The sequence below is a fragment of the Aethina tumida genome, chromosome 5 (assembly GCF_024364675.1).
Source record: "Aethina tumida isolate Nest 87 chromosome 5, icAetTumi1.1, whole genome shotgun sequence".
Lineage (NCBI taxonomy): Eukaryota > Metazoa > Arthropoda > Insecta > Coleoptera > Nitidulidae > Aethina > Aethina tumida.
The window spans coordinates 20,774,088-20,794,977 of NC_065439.1; the positions used below are offsets into that span (position 1 = coordinate 20,774,088).

The 20,890-nt window shown below is 34.5% G+C and overlaps 3 protein-coding genes and 1 non-coding gene across 4 annotated transcripts; 2 read left to right on the forward strand and 2 right to left on the reverse strand.

Annotated features, from left to right (window-relative positions):
* Nucleotides 1-620: 620 nt before the first annotated feature.
* Nucleotides 621-10,289, reverse strand: LOC109603521 (uncharacterized). Its single transcript, XM_020020021.2, has 23 exons — nucleotides 10,254-10,289; nucleotides 9,529-9,805; nucleotides 8,972-9,203; nucleotides 8,659-8,897; nucleotides 8,534-8,605; nucleotides 8,132-8,469; nucleotides 7,844-8,012; nucleotides 7,628-7,783; nucleotides 7,440-7,571; nucleotides 7,159-7,387; nucleotides 6,731-6,836; nucleotides 6,140-6,311; nucleotides 3,023-3,296; nucleotides 2,669-2,976; nucleotides 2,379-2,617; nucleotides 2,137-2,326; nucleotides 2,051-2,079; nucleotides 1,889-1,994; nucleotides 1,609-1,836; nucleotides 1,213-1,348; nucleotides 1,056-1,161; nucleotides 901-1,001; nucleotides 621-847 (listed from the first exon to the last, which is right to left on the reverse strand). The coding sequence occupies exons 2-23, from the start codon at nucleotides 9,595-9,597 to the stop codon at nucleotides 672-674; spliced, it is 3,807 nt and encodes a 1,268-aa protein (XP_019875580.1). The 5' UTR covers nucleotides 9,598-9,805; nucleotides 10,254-10,289; the 3' UTR covers nucleotides 621-671.
* Trnan-guu (transfer RNA asparagine (anticodon GUU)) lies at nucleotides 1,476-1,549 on the forward strand. Its single transcript has one exon. It is a non-coding gene; the product is annotated as a tRNA-Asn (tRNA).
* Nucleotides 10,290-10,671: 382 nt separating the features above from the next.
* Nucleotides 10,672-13,615, reverse strand: LOC109606956 (28S rRNA (cytosine-C(5))-methyltransferase). The gene is made up of 5 exons (XM_020023475.2): nucleotides 13,476-13,615; nucleotides 13,160-13,424; nucleotides 12,308-12,570; nucleotides 11,960-12,248; nucleotides 10,672-11,902 (listed from the first exon to the last, which is right to left on the reverse strand). The coding sequence occupies exons 1-5, from the start codon at nucleotides 13,590-13,592 to the stop codon at nucleotides 10,737-10,739; spliced, it is 2,100 nt and encodes a 699-aa protein (XP_019879034.2). The 5' UTR covers nucleotides 13,593-13,615; the 3' UTR covers nucleotides 10,672-10,736.
* Nucleotides 13,616-13,936: 321 nt separating this feature from the next.
* On the forward strand, nucleotides 13,937-20,694 carry LOC109603537 (phosphatidylinositol 4,5-bisphosphate 3-kinase catalytic subunit delta isoform). Its single transcript, XM_020020039.2, has 13 exons — nucleotides 13,937-14,330; nucleotides 14,385-14,613; nucleotides 15,890-16,363; nucleotides 16,414-16,592; nucleotides 16,733-17,340; nucleotides 17,398-17,592; nucleotides 17,649-17,792; nucleotides 17,850-18,122; nucleotides 18,177-18,365; nucleotides 18,419-18,713; nucleotides 18,765-18,929; nucleotides 18,980-19,099; nucleotides 19,159-20,694. The coding sequence occupies exons 1-13, from the start codon at nucleotides 14,187-14,189 to the stop codon at nucleotides 19,285-19,287; spliced, it is 3,144 nt and encodes a 1,047-aa protein (XP_019875598.2). The 5' UTR covers nucleotides 13,937-14,186; the 3' UTR covers nucleotides 19,288-20,694.
* Nucleotides 20,695-20,890: the final 196 nt, after the last annotated feature.

Here is a 20,890-nt window from a genome sequence, read left to right on the forward strand (position 1 = left end):
TTTATTTTTTGTAATTACTAAAGACATAACAAAATAGTATTTTAAATTGTCAGTTATTATATTTGATATACATTTTTTTGATTTAAAAACACTTTATTTAGTTTAATATCACTGATTATTATTCTATTTATTGACATTACAATCTTGATATCTGATTATAATCTTGATATATGTTTAGTTGTTGATTCATAAAGTTGATTTTATAATCATTAAATAAATAAAAAAAAATAATTTAATAATTTATTATATTATTACATATTTTTAAACAAAAATAACTTTAAACAGTTAATTAATTATATACTGTATTTATTGACATTAATAGTTTGATGTTTCATACAATTTCAAAGATATTTTTGAGCAATAATTACAAGAGTATCACTGTGAATTATCTTTATATATGTAGTTCACATGTTTGTAATTATACATTATAATCAACGTTACATTAATATTAATATTCGTAACTTTATTAAAATATATTAATACTTTATGATGACTTACTTAGTTATACTTGCAAATTACCTCATTAACCATGCAAAATTATCGATATTAATTCCATATTTATTCATATCAGCATTTAATCTTTCAAACTATTAAATCGCAAGACGAATTATTAAAACAACTTTTCAGGTTTTCCGCCGTTTATTCGGTGTGCTCGCACATACACATACAAATCATTTCCTCCGTATTTTAATCCAAAGACAGAAATAGCCGAGAATGTAGAAAGTGAGGCATAAAAACACCATATTCCAAAGATCGCGTGTCAGATTGTCTTCGGAAAAGCTGAATTTTTCCAATACCTGATTGCCGTCGCGCAAGCAAGGAATGTCCGTGCCTTCGGTTTCGCAAGCTTGAAATTAAACGCGAATTAATATTTATCAAGCGACATGTCAACAATCTTACTTATATTTCGTACGCCTTGCCATTGGATTATGCTGAGGGATTCGGTGGAGTACTTCAGCCAGGATAAGTATTGTGTCCAAGTGAGGAATTGTGGTAAGGTACTAAAAACAAAGCTTAATAATCAAACAAAAAATAGGTAAGAATTACTCGATTACCTCAGCTTAATGAATAACCCTGAAGTGACCATGAGGACATAATCGAAGGGTACCAAATATGCCATTCCTGCTGGTGCTGAATCAAAGGCGTTGGCAAAAAACACTCCTGTAACACTTCCATGTTATTCAACGAATTGATAAAACCTTATTTGGTTACCACAAGACGTTGAGACGTTCATGGTCAAAACTCCGGCAAGTATGGACATCATTAGTGCATAAGTTGTGGACATTAATCCAGACAATTTATAACAGATAATTACATAAATGACCGGCTCGAGTATTAATCCAGGTAACTGAAACAAAACACGCAATTTACAAGCAAATAAAAATTCCCATCGTTAAACCAGGACAATTAACACATTTACCATAATAGTTAGTAAAACACGGGACTTATGTTAACATAGGCAAAATTATATCATAGCCTCCGTGGCGCAATTGGCTAGCGCGTTCGGCTGTTAACCGAAAGGTTGGTGGTTCGAGCCCACCCGGGGGCGCAACTTTTTTTATTTAGTATTTTAATTAGTCAAAATATTTTATTTGTTTAATTACTAACCATTGATAATATTCTGCAGAGGTAATATAATAACGGGTGGTAAAGCCCTGATCTGTATTCTCTCAGGAATAGAGGAGTAGTTTCAGGAAATTCAGCCAACACCGAGTACATTGGATTAAATGTGTTTTCCGTTACTATCATAAAAATTGCTCCTTGCACGGACTGAACTCCTGCTTGTGTGTAAGGGTCTGTTCCCAAATAACACAGGCCTACCATTATGGCTATTCCCTACAAAAATTCTTCCTAAACTTTACGTGAATAATTTAGTTTGAACACACACAATTTTCTGTAATATTCTCATGCCCTGGATGGAAGGGTTCCTCAATATATCCAAGAAGGATCGATGCGTCAGCCAATACAACTTCGACCACCAGTAAAGTTCCTTGCTGGAAATCTCACAAATTTTTTTATTAATCCAAATCAATAAAAATACTCAACTTACTAATTCTTCTTCAACGTATACGGCTTGACCTGCAAAAATAAAATATGCCATATTACAATAACGGGCCCCTAAACTTTAAGACTTACGGTGTCGCAACTGGTTTTGTAAAGTTCGTACTGCAGCACAACGTCGACTTCTTTTGCATAGTCACTCACCGCGAAATTGTCGCAAATATTTTTTACAACCTTTTTATTATCCTCGTAACCCGGCGTAGTAGACAGAGTTTTTATGAAGAACTCCGATGGATTGTAGGAGGTCGGACATTTATAACCCAAACTGTAAACAAACAAATTTTACCGATTTTTGTGGCTCATTGCAGTTGTGTTACCCGTTGAAAAATTCAATGGCGTTGGAAATTGAGCCCATGTAAGCGATTCTGCCTTCTGCCAGCAAAATTACTTGGCTGAACATCGTGAATATGCCTGATGAAGGTTGATGAATTGTGCAAATGATAGTTTTGCCTTGGGCTGACATTTTGTTCATCATTTTCACTAAAGTTTCAGCTGAGTAAGAGTCCAACCCCGTTGTGGGCTCATCACAAAACAAAATTGGGGGGTCAGTCAACAACTACAATCAAATTTTGTACACCACAGCATCAACATTAATAAAACACATTACTTCAGTAGCGAATGACAGTCGCTTCTTCTCACCACCAGACAAGGACTTTCCATTTCCAATGCCACCAATTCTAGTATTCAAACATTTCATAAGACCCAGATTCCTGAGGATTTCATGAATTTTCTTCTGTCTGTCTACGTATGAAGTCCTTCTGTCCAGCTTCAATCGTGCCATTATGCTCATATGTTCAGCTACTGTAAGGCTGGCCACAAACAAATCGTCTTGGTGCATGTAACCACTCAAATACTTCATGTAATCACCAGTTTTTCTACCATTGATGAGAATGGTACCATCGTATTCCATTCCCACTGCAACCAATATTTAAGAGGAGTTTTCAATGTGAGGTTATTTTACCTGGCAATCTGTTTGCAAGTGCCCCCATGAAGGTGCTCTTTCCAGCTCCGCTGGAACCCATCAGAGCCACCAGGCTTCCAGGTTTGACAGCTCCGGACACGCCATTCACAATTCTTTTGTAGCCTTTATTGTTGCTGGTCTTTTTGACTTTAGCGAACACACTGAGGTCGTCCCATGAGATGGTAATGCCCTCTTCTATCGGTGACCATCTGCTGTAACCACTTCGCCCCTGATAAATCGGACAGTTTATTGTGTCTGTACTGGCGTCATAGCTCTAAAATAGATTCGAGATTGATACACATTTTTATGGTGAACGACTACACATTTTTCATTGAGTTTATACCGAAAAATCCCTAATAAATGATTCATATGTTGATATAGACAGGTACTATTTGCTGAAAAACAGCCAAGATAAATTACAAATTACTAACAATAAATTTAGTTTATCACTGCGGCCCGTTATATAAATTTTATCTATAAAAGAATAAATTCGGATTTGATGCAATTTTAAAACAATTGCCTTAATGTGCTGCCGTTTTTATTTGTTTAATTTATATGAATGTCGACTTTTTTCTATGTTTTACGAGGGATTCGTATGTAGGACGGGCATAAATTCCGTACTAATGCCATCAAGGCTAAATATTATGATGATAAGAGATAAACATAATTAAAAATTGGATTTCATCGCTGTAAATACACACATTCGTTACACTGAAAAATAATCTATAAAGTCATGATTTATCATCATGCAATATATTGTTTTGTTTTGGTTGTGTGTATTTTCGCAGCAGGAATTTGAAACGTGTTGAGGTTGTAAATATAATATGCCTTATATTGTTCTAGCATTTATTTATATCAACCGTGATGCAATAAAATAGAATTATGCACAACATTCAGATAATACATTTTTATTTATTTATTATCTAAGTAATAAAAATTATTAAAACCCAAAAATATCAAAGGTGTTTCAAAATTTGGAATAGAACATATCGAATATAATAATGAAAAAACTTAAAATATAGTTTTCCCTGAAATAAATACAGGTCCTCAACTTTAGATTTCAATTTAAAATAATTTTATAATTATTAAGTGTCTAAACATCTTGTACCTCTCTAAATTATCATATTTTAAATTTTTTGTTGAATATTCTCTAAAAATAAAAATAATTAATAAATTATCCATATGAAAAATTAGAATTTTTAATTACTTAAATTTCTTTTATTTATTTTTTTATATATAATAAAATAACAATTGTTTATTTATTTTTACAATGGATTCTTGTTTTTTTTTTTCAATTTAGTTTTTATATACAGTAGTGCCCATAACCTAAAACTTAATTAATTCAAGGAGCTTGAAAAAAATTGTCAAATATATGTTACTAGATGGGGTAAAATTATAAAACAAGTGTTATTGTTTCACAATAAAAAAATGAGTGATGGTGAAAATATTTAACATTTTAAAAAGATGCTATAAAACAATTTTTGAAATTTAAATTTGTTTTTGCTTCAGAAAAATCTATTTTAGAAACACCTTGTATATCTAATTAGATTATATAATTAGATTAAAAATAATCTAATTGACATATTATATGAATTCAACGCTTGTAAATTGAAAGGATAAAGTAATAAATTCTAGATAAAACTAGAAAATGGTTTCATATTACGCTTACTTTCGATGTGGTCCCAATTTCAATACTCTCCTCCACTCCGTTGCTTTTGAGTAGATTGAGCCGAGCATCCGAGCCATGAAAACTCATCTTTACAATATCGAAACGAGCAACGACACGCACACATTAACATTAAATTTTCCTAATTTCGTCCGACTTTAACACCACCACAAATCCGAACGTAAATATTTACATTTCAATTGTATTAATATGAATTTCTCTACATATCAGATAATGTGCAAACATTTGTTCAGTAGGAAGCAGGTAGTAGATTAGTGACAGCAGTAATTCAAACCGTGTTTCCCCTACTCGATCCTAGAGCCTGGTATGGATTGTCTATGTAAGCGGATACCCTTTTTAAATCTAATTTCAGCGTTACAAGAATTGTTGTAACACAAAGTCGATCAGCCATAAATTATTTATAGGCAAAGAAAAATAAACATACAGATAACTCCTGTCTGGGTTCTCCTTTTATGATAACAATAACTATGTAAATATGTATTTTACTTCATTTTTTTTATTGTTTCGCCTCATAAATGTATAATCTTTACTTTAAAAAAAGTTGACTGACTTTATTATTGGGTCAAATTTAAAATAATCTTCACGTTAATGAAATCTTCTGAATAAATACTTTTTGCCTGTTGCAGAACAATAAATTTAATTTTACTTAATTTTTAATTAAATGCCAAAATAATTTGACTTATCAACAATTAATTAGCTACTGTTAATAGGTTAATAGAATGTAATTTTATGAAAATAAAAATAATCGTAATATTTTAATAGTATATTATATTGACAAAAACAACAAACAATTAACAAACATTACATAACTTAAAGCTTAAGGTACAAACATAAATGGTTTATTTTAAGAATAATTAAACAGTTTTTCAATTAGTAATTAATTATTTCTCATATCTATATGTTTTCCAAAGTAGAGATAAAAATGCCACTAATCTGAAAACCACGATCAAAAGAATCAAATTAACAATGTCCATAATGAAGTTTCCCTGTAACAATAAAAAAAATAAATTAATTGAGTTATCCAATTACATTATATTTAATTAGACAATAAAGAACAATTATGCGTGTTTGTTTGGGTACACATATAACTAACCAGACTGTTACTCTATCCAATATGCGAAATCGTTAATTGATAATAAATTTTTCCGGGTATTGTTCGCTGAACAATCCGGCGAATTACATTATGATAATTAAATCGCTTTTATTCGCATTTAGATTAATTATATTAATTTATTCGGTTTCTAAATACAATGAATTAGTTAATTTTTAATTTAAAACATTCAGTAACATATGTTTTACGCCAATACACATATTATATCATTATTATTTTGGTTGTATAACGAATAATTATGAATATTAAATGCTTGTATAAAATATTGTTAGTAAATTTGTGTGCGTGACGTCCATAAATTATCTTAGCTTTAGATTACCTCATCAAAATGGTACACTTCAAGTACAACATGCCCGTCCCTGGGACATGTAGAATTGACAGTGGGACAATTTATGTCTGTGACGTTGCTCCACTGATTTATTAGAAGCGCCTCATTTCCATATCTGAACCAGGAAAGATATGATATCCAGGTGAAATAAAACGGTATCGAACTGAAAAAGATACACCATGAATAAATTGCCATCCTGGATGAAACACATCCAAGAAATAAATAGTTTTAAATATAAATTTTGCGATTTAAATACTCTATATTTTATCGTTAAACAACCTCCTACGCTGTGAAAAAGATAAAACTAAAAACACACATTTTCTCAGTAACTCCTGTTCAGATTCTACAATCTTGAACAGTTCGCATCAAACAAACTGTTTCAATTCTATGGGCCCCCGGATCCATTCAAACTCGTATACACAAACAGCCACCGTCCCCCACATCCCAGCGTCCCTCAGTTCTCCAAAGTGCGGACTTCCCGTTAAGATCCCGTTATGCCCGATTCCCACTTTTTCATTCGTCTAAGTGGTCCCCGTTCCGAGACGGTAACGAGCGGACCCCGTGCACGGCTCATTAACTCACTTGATATTCAGGAAGAAGCCACCGAAGAGCAGAAAGGGAATGATGAGGGGCGGGCCCACTGAGAACGCCATCGAAACGCTGCCCGATGCACAGGATATCAGATAACCTACAAAAACAGTAGCTAATTGTCAATTTGCAGGGGGTTGGGAAAAGAATACACGCACTGACGTAATCCAATTACGGGTAATGCCGCCGTTCGGTCTCTCGAGAGGTCTAGGTTCGAAAAGGGGCAATTATTGAGGCACTGATAAGTGATAAACACGAGATGAGCACCACTTCAAGCTTGCCTCCAAAAGTTCTCGTTCTGTATGCTTATTTTTATCCTCATCCCCTTTACCACCCATTAAATATGTAATTAATGTATCTCAGATTTCATTTTTTAAGCACCTCACGGCGATCATTACACCCACAACGAAATAAAACATTACCAAAACTGGTGGAAACATTCGCTACCAAAGTTACAATTGCACAGGCCAGAAAGAAACGTGTAATTTCTGGATTCAAACCAATTATATAGTAACATATTGCTGTAAACATCATAGGCATGGCTATAAATATTGGGAATTCGGCTACTGTTTTGCTCAGAAAATATACATCCGTTCTGTACATTCCGTTTCTGTTCTCCCGAAGAAATATCGGCAACTCTGAACAGAACACCTAAAAAAATGATTTTGCATCATCTAGATTATAGTATAAAGGTGTCACTCACGTTGATAACTGCAAAAACGTTCTGAAATGTCATATTTGTTAGAAATATAAAAAGAACACCGTTGATATTCATAACTCCGTCTTGGGTTAGTTGCTGGCCTGAGTAAATGGCTCCAATAATCAACGAGACCATCTGCAACCAAATTTGGTATCAAGATTGACGTCAATCTTTATTATACGAATAATTACAATGGTTTGTACAAGGCGAACTTTAATTAACAGTGGCTCTTTGATCACGTTCAACCAAGACCTCCAAACCACAGCCCTGAATTGAGCCAACCAATTTGCTTTGTATGGACTTTTGTACTCGGTGGTGGACCAAGAGTCACTAAACCCATTTTTGCTCTGTTAACAAAACGGGAACTTTATTTCATTGTTAACAAGTTTAGGTACGTTTAGATTTACTGTAGGTGCTGATTCAAGTTCTATTTTCACTCCCAAATCACTTTCTTTGAAACTTTGACAGATTTGATCGACAGCTTGTCTGCATGCAGTCTCTTTTCCGGGCGCAATTGCCAATAATTGGACGAAATAATCAGCAGGATTGTAGTTGTTTGGGCACGGTGCCTCAATTCTGCAACAAATCAACTCCATTTTATGTATTTCCCTGATGTTAAATATAGACGCAATAATTATAAGTAGATTATAAAACGCCACCCCCATATATAATACCCAAAACTGTGATCAAATTACTCGGTAAAAAACAGGTCGGCTTCTTCAGGAGTCCCTAGGAAAGCGACCCTCCCCTCGGCCATGAGCAGTAGCTTGTCAAACATCGCGTACAATTCTGAAGAGGGCTGGTGTATAGTGCATATGACGGTCTTCCCTGATTGAGCCATGCCCTTCAGCACTTGTACCACGTTTAAGGCAATGAAGGAGTCCAGCCCTGATGTTGGTTCGTCACAAAACATCAACGCTGGATTTGTGAGAACCTCCGAGGCGAAGGAAAGGCGTTTTTGTTCACCACCTGAGATGCCCTTCACTCGACCCGGCGTCCCTATCCGGGTGTTTTCGCACTTATTCAACGACAACTGTGTGTAGATAAAATGGTTTAAATAATGGTGAATGCGCCAGTTGTTGTAGATATTTACGCACCTCCGCAATGACTTCATTAACACGCTGCATCCTTCCTTCAAGGGAGATGTGTTTATCCATTCGCAGAAGCGCCTGGAAATCTGAAAGTCAATCCGTTGAAATTGATGGATGTCGTGGGGATTTACCTGAAAGACGAGATGTTCGCGAACTGTTAGTGTGCCGATAAATAAGTCGTCCTGTTGAACGTAGGCCGATTGGCTGGTGAGGGATCTGGAGGCCACTGGGACGTCGTTCACGCATCGCGTTCCCGTCACCGTTATGTTCGTGCTCGATCTGAAATTCAGCGCGTTCAGCAGCGTCGTCTTGCCCGAACCGCTGGAACCGAGAATTGCCAGCAATTCACCCGGATAAGCGATTCCGCTCACTAAAAACGAAATGAGACATTATCAATTTTCCTCACACTCCCCCTTGCGAATTGCTCATAAAGGTTTTTATTACCATTCTTCAATATGTGTTTGACTGGTGCATCTTCAATCGTCCGTCCAAAGTTGAAACATCTCTTCCGGATTTCCCGGTTTTGTTGTGTGAAAACGTTCAAGTCGTGCCAAGAATACGTAATCCTTTGATTTATTGGCACGACACTTTTAATCCTGCTCGAGTCCGTACCATAAATGGGAATCCTAAACGAACTTAGTTTGGCTGATAAAGACTCCGAACTATCATCGTCACTCTAAAAACAAATAATAAACATTCGTAATAACAAAATGTAAATATATTATTTAATAATCTTAAGTACGTCTAAATCGTTTATTACCTTCAATTGTGTAATACTACAATTTAGAAAAGCTGTCGTCTACTGTTCATTCAGATTTTTTATTTGACGACAACTTAAAGTTAATTTTATGCTAATTTATAACACGATTCCAAAGAATTTATCTACACAAATTCATTGATAAAGTTTTTAACACAAAAATAAAACCTCAAAAATATCCCCATTTTACATTAAATCAATATGTATTGGAAAGTTAAAATGAAAAATTGAAATAAAAACTTACAATGCTCCCGTTATTATCCTGTGAAGATTTTGGCAAAAGGGGCACATTTTCACTGACCACCTTAGACATCGTAAACTTTTTTACGTGCTACCACTTCTACACTTTTGCGTGTCCCATCTAAGCACGTTTTCAGTAATTAAATTAACCACTATTTGCACAGAGATAACCGTTAATTTTTTATCTCAAAACTGTAGCAACAGTGTGATTAAGCGTACTGGTATTTACTTTAGAAATTCTGTTTGGTATGTGGTCGATCTTGTAAATTAAAAAAAATGCCCTGAAAGTTGATATTCGTCCAGTTCATTGCTGATATCAAATGTCTCCCCACCGGAAAACTACTTACTTACGCTCACCGATCACACGCCAATAATTCCTAACATCGATACTATGTAAACGGAAATTGAAATAATCAGCACTTTTAAAATATTTACTACTTAATGCGTCTGTAGGTCATGATTGTATTTAATGAATATAGACACAAAATAAACTCTAGAAATTTAGAGAACTTTCCACAGTTTAACAGTGATAATGACTAAATACACGCGTTGTTGTGTCGAAATCTCCTTGTTTAATTATAGTCACGATTATTGGCTTATTGTCTTAACAATTACTATATTCCAATTGAAACAACAAAAATAAAAACATGTATTGTTACTAAAGAAAAATTAAAGCAAACTTAGGTGGTTCTTCACTTAAATTCAATTAATATAATGTTGTTTACTTACCTTTTCGTTGATACTTACGTATACTGATAATTTATTTAAAATTGTTTAGTGTGTGGGATTTAATTAATTCTCTTAAATTTAAAACAATTAAAATAAAGAGTATTAGAAAAAATTTATTACCATTTATACCATCTTATAAAATAATGTATAAATATAGAGGCCAACAATAATATATTACTAATTTTTATATAATTGTCACTATTTAATTCATGTTTATTTAAATTATTAAACTCTTGACAGTAATCCTTTATTTGGGCTGCATTATTTACGGGTTTTTCTAAGTCTCCAGATTCTCTAATAACAGCAATCAGAAGTTTAAAAAGAATTGGATCATCTTCAGAATTTTCTGAGAACATATGACATTTAGTTGTCAAATTTAATTCTAATTAGGATTGTCATAATTCAATAAAACACTAAATGCAGTGAAACAAATTTATTAATAAAAATAAAAACAAAGACAAATGTAATGCAATTTTTGTGTTTTTATTCTGTCACGTTTTCATTGTGCTTCCTTTCCTTCTTTTTCTTACTATCCTCATTTATAGTAACGTCATTTTCCTTATTTGCATCCTTATGTTTATTTTTCTTTTTTTTAAGAGTTTCTTCTGAATCAGCCTCAAGTTCCGTCACGACTTCACTATTCTTCCTTTTCTTCTTTTTCTTACTATCCTCATTTATAGTAATGTCATTTTCTTGGTGTTTCTTTTTCTTTTTTGCTGACTTTTCAACTTCATTCTCATTATCAATATTTTCTTCTAATTCAGTTTTGTTCTTTGATTTCTTTTTCTTCTTTTTGGGTTCTTCACAAACTATCTCAGTTTCGTGAACTTCCTCTGAATGCTTCTTCTTTTTCTTCTTTTTTGGTGTATCTAAATGTTCTTCAGAATTATTACTGTCTTTTATCTCCTCATTTTCTTCTGTATGTTTCTTCTTTTTCTTCTTTTTTGAGTTTTTCCCAGTTGGAATTTCTTCTGTCTCTTCTTGAGAATTTTTCTTTTTTGAATCTTCAGATACTACTTCATTTTCTATTGAACTCTCAGACCTATTTTTCTTAGACTTCTTTGTTTCTTTAGATTCGGGACGTTCTTCAGAAACAGTCAGTTCTTTATTGTTTATGGAAAAATCAGTTGTATTTCCATTATTCGAATCTTGAAACTGTTCCCTATTATTCCAATTATTGTCATTTGAGTTCTCTTCTTGTTGGTCTCCATCATAATAATCACGCCTCTTCTTTCTGTCCTGTTCGTGCTTCTTATAATTGTACACTTTTCTATTAAAGAACTCATTCTCTTCGCCTTCTTCAAGTCTTTCAAACACGGCTACAAAGAACCCGTTCGTCAGATCTTGCTCAGGCTTGGCATAGATGCAATAACTCCCCATCAATCCGTACTCCTCCGAACCGAAATTAAACCAGGCGTTGTTCAAGAACTGCGCCGCTGGCACCAACTTGAAACTGTTATTGGTTTCCAGAACTTGGCGCACCACGTCTTCATTTTCTTCCGGGTATATTGAACACGTCGAATACACCACCCGTTTCACTTTTGGATACCTCGTGAGGGCGGTTCTAAGAATTTTGATTTGAAAACCTGCAAGTTTGGAAAGTCGCATCTGATTCTGTCTCTCCTCCACTTCCAGTCTGTCTGTGATACCTGTGAAAATAACAATGTGTTTTGTTGTGGATAAATAAGTAGCAAGTAATTAGTTACCGGAACCGGAACAACTGGGATCGACCAAGATATACTCAACATCGGGAAAAGTTTTATCGTCGCACTGCAAGATGTCTTTATTAAAGCACTTGATACAAGTAGATTTTGATGAAGCAACGATTTGTTCCAACGTTTGGAAGCGTTTTTGGTCCATTTCGCAAGCGTATACGGTTCCTTGATCGTTTAAAACGGATGCGATTTGTGTGGTTTTCATACCGGGTGCAGAGCACATGTCCAAAACAACGCTTCCCGGAGGTGGATTCAAGAGATGGACTGGAAGACAACTCGCCTAAAAATAGTTGTAATTTGTATTATAAAATTATTAATTAACATTATTAATATAATTACCTTATCTTGAAGAATAATAGATCCATTCTTATAAGCAGGATGTCTATAAAACTGTGTTTTACATGGAAAAATTAATAAATCAGGAATGTGAATATCTGGCATAAATTCATTTTCCTGCAACTCTAAAACTTTTTCCAAAAAACCCTGGTAATTTTTTTTATCTAGGAACTTAGTAAATGACCACCCTTCTTCACAAAAATTTTCAATGGCTTCATTTACAGAACAAGATAAAGTGTTCACCCTCACATATCTTGGTTTCCCAACTAAAAAGTATTTTATTAGATTCTTAATTAATATAGAACCAAGAGCACTCTCAAAATGATTGTGAATTCCCCCAACAAAAATAAACTGTAGAAGAGCAGAAGAAAAACACAGCAAATTATTTATCACTGTTTATTTGGTATAATACATTGGTCTATCATGCCTACTTTTTATTTACACTTGGAATAAAAATCACATTGTTTGTATAATTTAATACTGAATTAATCTTTCTTTTTTTCACTTTTGGTTTTCTCAGCCTTTTCATCAATGGGTTTTCCATTCTCATCATATTCCTGTTCATGATAAGCAATGTAAGCATACCCAGCAATAACTAAGTTCACAGTCAAAACCGAGGCTATTACTGCCCAAACAGTGCATGCATAAGGCTCAAGATGGAGATAATGTTCAGCCAAGTATCGAATGCCAAAAAACGCCCCAAAGGGCAATGAAAACATTAAAGTACTGAAGAAAAGCAGCAGTCCAATAGCTTTTGTTGCTTGTTTTGTGTGTGGAGGCAATTCAAAATCACTTTGAACAAGGGGCTGAGTGTCTGCCATTGTGAATTCTGAAAAAGAGAATTATGTTTATTACCTTGATTCGTGTTAGTTTGTTTTGGTGTGCAAATGTCAGTGCCATGTGCCTTAAGTACTTGTTCATAGGCAAGGATCGTTTTAATAGGTTTCGCTTCGCCTGACAGGCGTTTTTTACCAAACAGGAGTTCAGTTATGAGGATTCTTGTCAAATAAGGATCAAGTCTAGGTTCTTTGCTTAACAGAGCTGAACGTTTCAAGAGACTGGTCAATTCATCTTCCTTTTGGATGGCTTCAGCGACCAGAGCATAAATGGCCTTTATATTCTAAAAATTTTAAGTGTTAACACATTGTGGTTTAAACATAACCTCACTCACTATATGTTTCTGTTCAAATACTAGTTGTTTAAGGCTCGCCTTGCCATCTTTTACTTGTTGGTAGACTTTAGCAGCGATTTTATATAAACGGGGCACTTTTACTGAATGATTAAACATATTACCTTAAAAAAATAAAAAACAGCCGATAGTTTTTCCAGGAAATAATGTCACGTTGACAAACAGTGAATCGGAAAAGTCACCATAGAAAACCTGAAAGTCACCAGACCAACAACTTGAAGTAACAAAAATCCCTTTATGGTTTTTAACAAATAACAATATTTGTCTAACATATTAAAATATTTAATTTGTTAACTATAGATTTATTTTAAGTTATTATTCCGTATGCAAAATATAAAAAATTATTATCTAGTTTAAAACATTGTAATTGGTGTAGTCTCGTTTTGTAATGTTGGTTATATTCTTGTTTGGGGTGGGTGAAATAATTATCAGTTGCAAAATATTTATGTATGGATGTTTTATTTACTAGTTAAGTGATATTTTGTTACAACTGGGGATGTCCCTTGAGTAACTGCAGAGTGTGGTGACAATTGTATTAGTGCGTCCGCGCAACAACACAAATTTTTATACAGTTATGATGTGAGGACCACATCAGCTAGAGAAGGAAATACATATTTTTTCCTGATAAAAGATCTGTAAAATGATGATAAGGATGTTTGCTACGGACTGAAGGTGTATTCCTAAATTTTGAGGATGGTGCCATTGCCAGCTGAATACAGTCCCACTTTCTGGGACGACTATCAGAAAGATCAGATTGAATTAACTTGCCTTCTTCCCAATGGGATTATCATACTATTACTCTGCCATGATGCCAGCACACTTGCTGAAATCAAGGAGGTAAATACCATTTAATACTTAAACAATTCTTCATAACTAAAAACAATCTTATAGGACTTGTGGGAGGAGGCTGCCAAGTTTCCTCTCTATGGCAAATTGTATGATTACTCAATCTACAAGTTCACATGCTTTAACAACAGAGCTGAGGAGGAACACCTTACAGATGACAGTAGACGTATAAAGGACATAAAGCCAGTTGGGGCATTCTTGAGAGTTAGCATATATGGAAATGACACTGCTGAAACTATATTAAATCAACAAATTGGACATGTTATTGGCAAACGTAAGTGTTTTTCAATATTTGATTGGTGCAATTTGGGATAACAAACATGTTTACACATGTTGCTCATAACTGAATCAGTCAAAATCAATATTTTTGTTTTTGTTTATTTAATGAATATTTCATTAGCTATTAAAGTGTTTCCTCATAAAGTTGTTTTTCTTTTTTAAATTGGTACTTCTAAGGAAATGTCTCATTTCCACAGGTAGATTATTTTGTTTTGCATCAAAAACCTTGAGTAAACTGTGTGGATCTATTTTAGTAACTTGACGGACTCACTGACGCTTTTTTTTGGATAAAATTATGCCTAATTTCATGGAAAATTGAGTCATTGTTTTGTTAAATTGGCTTTTTGAGAAATGTTTGTGTGATGTATTGTGGTTTTTGATTTGACCAATTTTATGTATTCCAGTTTATTTTAAGCTTGTAAACTGAAATATACAATAATAAATACATTGTTGTTCTGAATGTGTGAATAATTACAAAATTATACTTATGCATAACTTCACACAATTCATAAAATATTGAAGAATTATAATCTATGGAAATTTACAGTTTTATGATCAGTACTAAGAATTCTATTTACAGTTTGTATATGATAATAAATAAATATCTACATGATATGACTGTAATGTTTTCTGTAATTTGTATTTGTAATTTTTATGAACATTGTTCTTTTTGATAAAACTGGCAGTTTCCCATGTTTTAATACGTTTAATCGAAATGTTAATTCGTTCGTCGTAACAAAAAAATAACTATAACCATTTTATTCGTTTTTATTATTGGAGTCTGGATAAGCATATTTATGTAACAAATCGAAACATTTGAATTGCGTCACAAACAAAACCCCAGAAAAACCAGTGATGTAATATTTTGTATTATTAAAGGAAACTGTGGTCACAGAGTGTAATATAATATTAATTATTCAGCGTTCTGGTGTTAATCTGTGAAGATTAATTAATAACAGTTATTGTGTTTTGTATGTGTAAATATATTCCCTTAAAATTATTACATATTCTAATGGATATTTCTTTTAATTCTTCATAGAAATTTCATAGACTTTAAACTTAATAAATATTTATTTGATCATACTAATTAGATAAGGAATGATTAAATATATCAATGAAATAATCTAGGCCTTTGAATTATTATTAGATTATTCAAATTAAGAAATGTTAATTATTTAATCTTATATATTTAATTTATAAATAATATTTAATGTTGCCCTAGACATTTATTTAGATTCTGAGTTAAAACATTCATTATTTTATTTACCCAGGTCTTCACGAGTTCGACGAATTGAACAGCAGCGAAGTGAATGACTTCCGCTTTAAGATGCGTAAAATGGGCGCCGACTTCGTCGACTCGTACCGCCCAACTTGGCAGGAACAGGTCGCGTACCAGTTCCCGTCCCGGCTGTCCATCAGCAGCAAGATCCACAAGGACACCATGTCCCAGAACAAAAACATCAACATCACGGCGACAATAGCGCAAGAAAACAGCGAGATGAGCTCGCACACGTTTAACGTGCCGCCCGACATTACGCCGCAGAAATTGATCGAACTGATTCTGAACAAGAGGTCGATTATATTGAAGAGATGCGAGAATCCGGACAATTACGTGCTAAAAGTGTGCGGCCAGGACGAGTACTTCGTCGGTGAACATCCATTGATACAGTACGAGTATATTCAGGACTTCGTTAGTAGGGATCTAACGCCGACGCTCGTCATGGTTTCGAAGAATGTTATTCCACGTATGTTGAACTCCTTGTTAATTAATTGTGTATTGTTTATTTATTTTTAGTGTCTACGCCAAGCATTACACTAGTTAATAATGAGGAGAAGAAGACTAAGTCCTCTTATTCGACATTAACTCTACGGAAGCGTGGCAAGTACAAATCATCGTTGCAGATCGATGAGAAGTACAGGATAACAGTAAAGGAAGCTGACGGTTTGGATTGTGATGCCAAAAAGGTTTCAGAGGTAGGAATATTGAAAAAAGTATAAACATCACGTTCTCATTGAGTTTTTGTTACATTATCTTTGATAAATCCCTTTCATAATAGTTTAATATCCTCAACTTTTGGTTAACGTCATACTGATTTAAATTGTTTCTGTCCCAGGTGGGTATACAAGTCGGTTTGTTCCACGGAGGAAAGTCCCTGTGTCAGCCGTTAAAAGCAGAAACGAAGGACATCAAGGAACAAGTAAACTTCAACAAAATACTAACGTTCGACATCGACGTGTGCAACATACCCAGGAACGCAAAACTGTGCTTTGTGGTCTATGAAGTGCACCGATTGCAACGTGGATCCAAAAGCCGAAAAACAAAAGATATGCCCAATTACAATTATCTGGCGTGGGCCAATACAACTGTATACGATTTCAAAAACCAACTGAGGACCGGTTCGATGACCCTCTATTTCTGGACGTCGGCCGAGGACATAATGTCCGAGGACGCCTTCCATCCATTGGGCACCGTCGTCCAGAATCCCAACGTGCAATTTTCAATTTCGCTCACATTAGATTTCACGTCGTACATCGATGATTCGCAACAATTTTTCTACACACCCATAGACTGCATTTCGAATTACGAAAAAATCGAAATAATGAGCCCCCCTCAACCGAGCGATATTGAAGCGTCAAAGAAGATCCTAGAGGAAAACGACAACTTCATGGACGTGCACGAACAGGAACGTAAAAACATTTGGTATTTGAGGGAATACTGGAGGTACAAAACGCATAATTTGTTATAAATTTTAACCATTCAACGTTGTTTATTCTTTAGGACACATTATCCGGAGTTTTTGCCTAAATTATTGCTGTGCATCGATTGGGACAAACGCGATGAGGTCGCAGAAGTAGCGACGATGCTTCAAACCTGGCCCAAGTTGCCCGTCGAGAAATCCTTAGAGTTGCTCGACTATGCCTACGCCGACCAAGGTGTTCGATCCTTTGCCGTCAAGTGCCTCAAAGATATGACGTAATGAATACGAAAATAGTCTGTTATTTAAAAAATAATATACAATAATGTTACAGTGATGAAGACTTACTGTTGTATTTATTGCAATTGGTCCAAGCAATTAAACACGAATTGCATTTGGAGAGCGACCTGACAACGTTCCTGATCCAAAGGGCCTTAAACAACCAGAAAATTGGACACTACCTCTTTTGGCATTTACGGTAATCAGCCATCATTATTGTGGTATTTTATGTTTAAACACTCATTAAACGATTCAGATCGGAGATGCAGCTGCCGGCGGTTTCCCTGCGGTTCGGCCTCATATTGGAGGCGTATCTAAGGGCGCGACAGGAACATATCCCCATTCTCGCTAAACAACTAGAGATGCTCGAAAAATTCAAGAAGGGTACGGAAGTCGTTTGTACCAAAGGTCGCGATAAGGAGAAAGCGAAAGCGGCGCTCCGGGAGTTCTTGTCCGAACCGGATACGATGAAAGTTATGAACGACCTGCGCAGTCCCCTCGATCCCAGTTTTAGGTGTTCGAATGTCAAGTAAGTTTGTGATAATATTGCGGATGTAGCGGCTTTTTACTATTCTACTTTCAGGATTGATAAGTGCACTGTGATGGACAGTAAAATGCGTCCGTTATGGATCGTATTTGAAAATTGGGACAAGTATGGGGAGGAAGTATTTGTGATATTTAAAAACGGCGATGATCTGAGACAAGACATGCTCACTTTACAAATGCTTAGGATAATGGATCGGCTGTGGAAACAAGAGGGATTAGACTTAAGGTAAAACCACAACTTAATAAATTTTATTGTTTATTAACCATTAAATCTTCTAGGATGAACGCCTATAATTGTATATCAATGGAACACAGGGTGGGAATGATACAGGTGGTGCGGAACGCAGAAACCATCGCCAACATCCAAAAGGAGAAAGGATACTTCAGTGCGACGTCAGCGTTCAAACGTGGCCCGATCCTCGACTGGCTCAGAGATCACAACAAGCCTGAACCTGAGCTGAATAAGGCTGTTAATGAGTTCACTCTTAGCTGTGCGGGATACTGTGTGGCCACTTATGTACTTGGAATCGCCGACAGGCATTCCGATAATATTATGGTCAAAGAAAATGGACAGGTAAGTCAAAATGTTTGTTTGTAGAAATGAACTACATTTTTACCCTTACAGATGTTCCACATAGATTTTGGTCATATTTTGGGACACTTCAAAGAGAAGTTTGGCTTTAAACGAGAACGCGTTCCATTCGTGCTTACCCACGACTTCGTCAACGTGATAAACAAGGGTCAGAAGAATGCGTCTGAGTTTTCTAAGTTCCAGGAAAATTGCGAGAAGGTTTGTAAATGATCCGGCTTTGAAAAAATATTTTTTATTGTGTGTTTTAGGCCTTCATGATCTTACGGAAGCACGGAAATTTAATTTTGTCGCTGTGTGCAATGATGATTTCTACCGGTTTGCCGGAACTGAGCTCAGAAAAGGATCTCAATTATTTGCGCGAAACTTTGGTGAGTACTTTTAATAATCTCTTATTGAATACAGCTAAAAGTCCGTGTTTTTTATGCAGGTACTCTCAAAAACAGATGAAGAAGCCTTAAATCATTTCAGAGCTAAATTTATGGAAGCGCTCACTAATTCGTGGAAGACTTCCATTAATTGGGCTACGCATAACATAGCGAAAAATAATAAGACGTAGTCAACGTTCTTTTCGCCCTGGAAAGAAGATTGCCAAATTTCCCAAAACAAGTGCCAACGTAAATAATAAAAACCTAGACAAATTTCAAGTAAATCAATTATTTGAATGATTTTCAAGCATAAATGCCCTAGTGGCAATGAATTGCTTGCTAACATTTCACCAACACAAATGGTTGGTATCTTCATATTGATTTGATTCAATAAACTTCTAGAGATGCCAACCACCCGAGTTAGGAAACAATTCATTGAAACGACGACCTTCGGAAGTTGCATTAATTTAATATTTGTTTTGATAAACCTTTGGAGGTACCAACCACTTGAATTATAATTCATTGCCACTGGCTTTTATGCCAGAAAGCCATTCATATAATTAGTAATGGCCGCGAAAGCTTAAACACTTATATTCAAGTGAATCGTCTTTCAGAAATAAACGAATTTATCGGGTCGATCTGATTTTCTATCTTAAAGTTAATAAATCGATCGTTAAAAAATTATGATAGTTCTAAAATTATTAATATTATTGGTTAAGAGTTATTGATTTATATAGAGAATCGTTTTAATTTTGGAACGTTGCTTCCAAAATCTTAGTTGTGATATTGGTTGTTTGAGACTTGTGATTTTTTCTATGTATTGTGATAGGATAACACGTATTTTTAAAGTATTTAGGCGATCTTCGAAAAGGGCCTAATGGTCTGTAGGGTATTTTATCAGATTCAGTTCCCATTGTAACTAGAACTTTTATAGTAAATTTTGTTAAAACTTAAGATAAATTTAGAACTGTCAGTTTATTTTTAATTTGATATTATGTATTACGATATTTTTTGAATTTTTATTTTGATAGCCAATCTAAAATCTATCAAATTCCCTTTGATTGGTACTTTTAAGCCCCAGAACACTTAAAAATATACAAATACATTTTTCGAGCAAATTTCCGAATGCGAATCACTGTTTACAGCCATTATGTTCCGTAATTGGTGAGTACCACCGTAGCTTTTTAAGAATTATCGACGGTGTGCGAACGTGACGCCCCGCAAATCGACTGAAAATCGCAACCAGGCTTCAATATTATTAAATGTACGTAAATGAAGTTGTGGCCTGAGATTTTTTGTAAGTTTTGAATGGTGCAAACAGATGCATGATATTTTACTGCCACATAGTCATATTAAGCGTATTTGTAGGGATGTATGTATGGGAGAACATCTTTGCATCCTTATGAATGCTCCTCTTATAAACTCGACTGTAAATTATTTTTACGCTTGTTCTTCTTTTTGCATTTTTTTTGAGAATATATAGTTTTAATAAGCTGGGCTAAACTTTTTATTTATTGTATGCTTATTTATAAAATTTTGTTAATATGTAACTCCTTCAAGTTTACAAATTATACTTGTTTGCTGCAGTATAAATATTATTTATTTATTTGATTGCCTAATCAGTGACTTTTTCAATTATTTCCTATGGATTATGTATTTTCAATATTGTCAATGCAAATTTAGGTTTAGAAAATATGTACAAATTGTATAGTTGGATATCAGAGATTTTATTTCAATCCATGTGTTTTATTTCTCAATAATAAATAAATTATAAATAATTCTTCAATGGGTACA

Excerpts from the sequence above, each read along its gene's own strand:
- LOC109603521 (XM_020020021.2), bottom strand. The coding sequence starts at position 9,597 with ATGTCTAAGGTGGTCAGTGAAAATGTGCCCCTTTTGCCAAAATCTTCA. Across the intron at positions 2,977-3,022 it reads ACTTGCAAACAGATTGCCAG|TGGGAATGGAATACGATGGT; the intron begins GTAAAATAACCT and ends TATTGGTTGCAG. Across the intron at positions 1,349-1,608 it reads TCTGCAGAATATTATCAATG|TTACCTGGATTAATACTCGA; the intron begins GTTAGTAATTAA and ends GTTTTGTTTCAG.
- LOC109606956 (XM_020023475.2), bottom strand. The coding sequence starts at position 13,592 with ATGTTTAATCATTCAGTAAAAGTGCCCCGTTTATATAAAATCGCTGCT. Across the intron at positions 13,425-13,475 it reads TATTTGAACAGAAACATATA|AATATAAAGGCCATTTATGC; the intron begins GTGAGTGAGGTT and ends TAAAATTTTTAG. Across the intron at positions 12,571-13,159 it reads ACAAACTAACACGAATCAAG|TTGGGAAACCAAGATATGTG; the intron begins GTAATAAACATA and ends AATACTTTTTAG.
- LOC109603537 (XM_020020039.2), top strand. The coding sequence starts at position 14,187 with ATGGTGCCATTGCCAGCTGAATACAGTCCCACTTTCTGGGACGACTAT. Across the intron at positions 18,930-18,979 it reads TCCAGGAAAATTGCGAGAAG|GCCTTCATGATCTTACGGAA; the intron begins GTTTGTAAATGA and ends TGTGTGTTTTAG. Across the intron at positions 19,100-19,158 it reads ATTATTTGCGCGAAACTTTG|GTACTCTCAAAAACAGATGA; the intron begins GTGAGTACTTTT and ends TTTTTTATGCAG.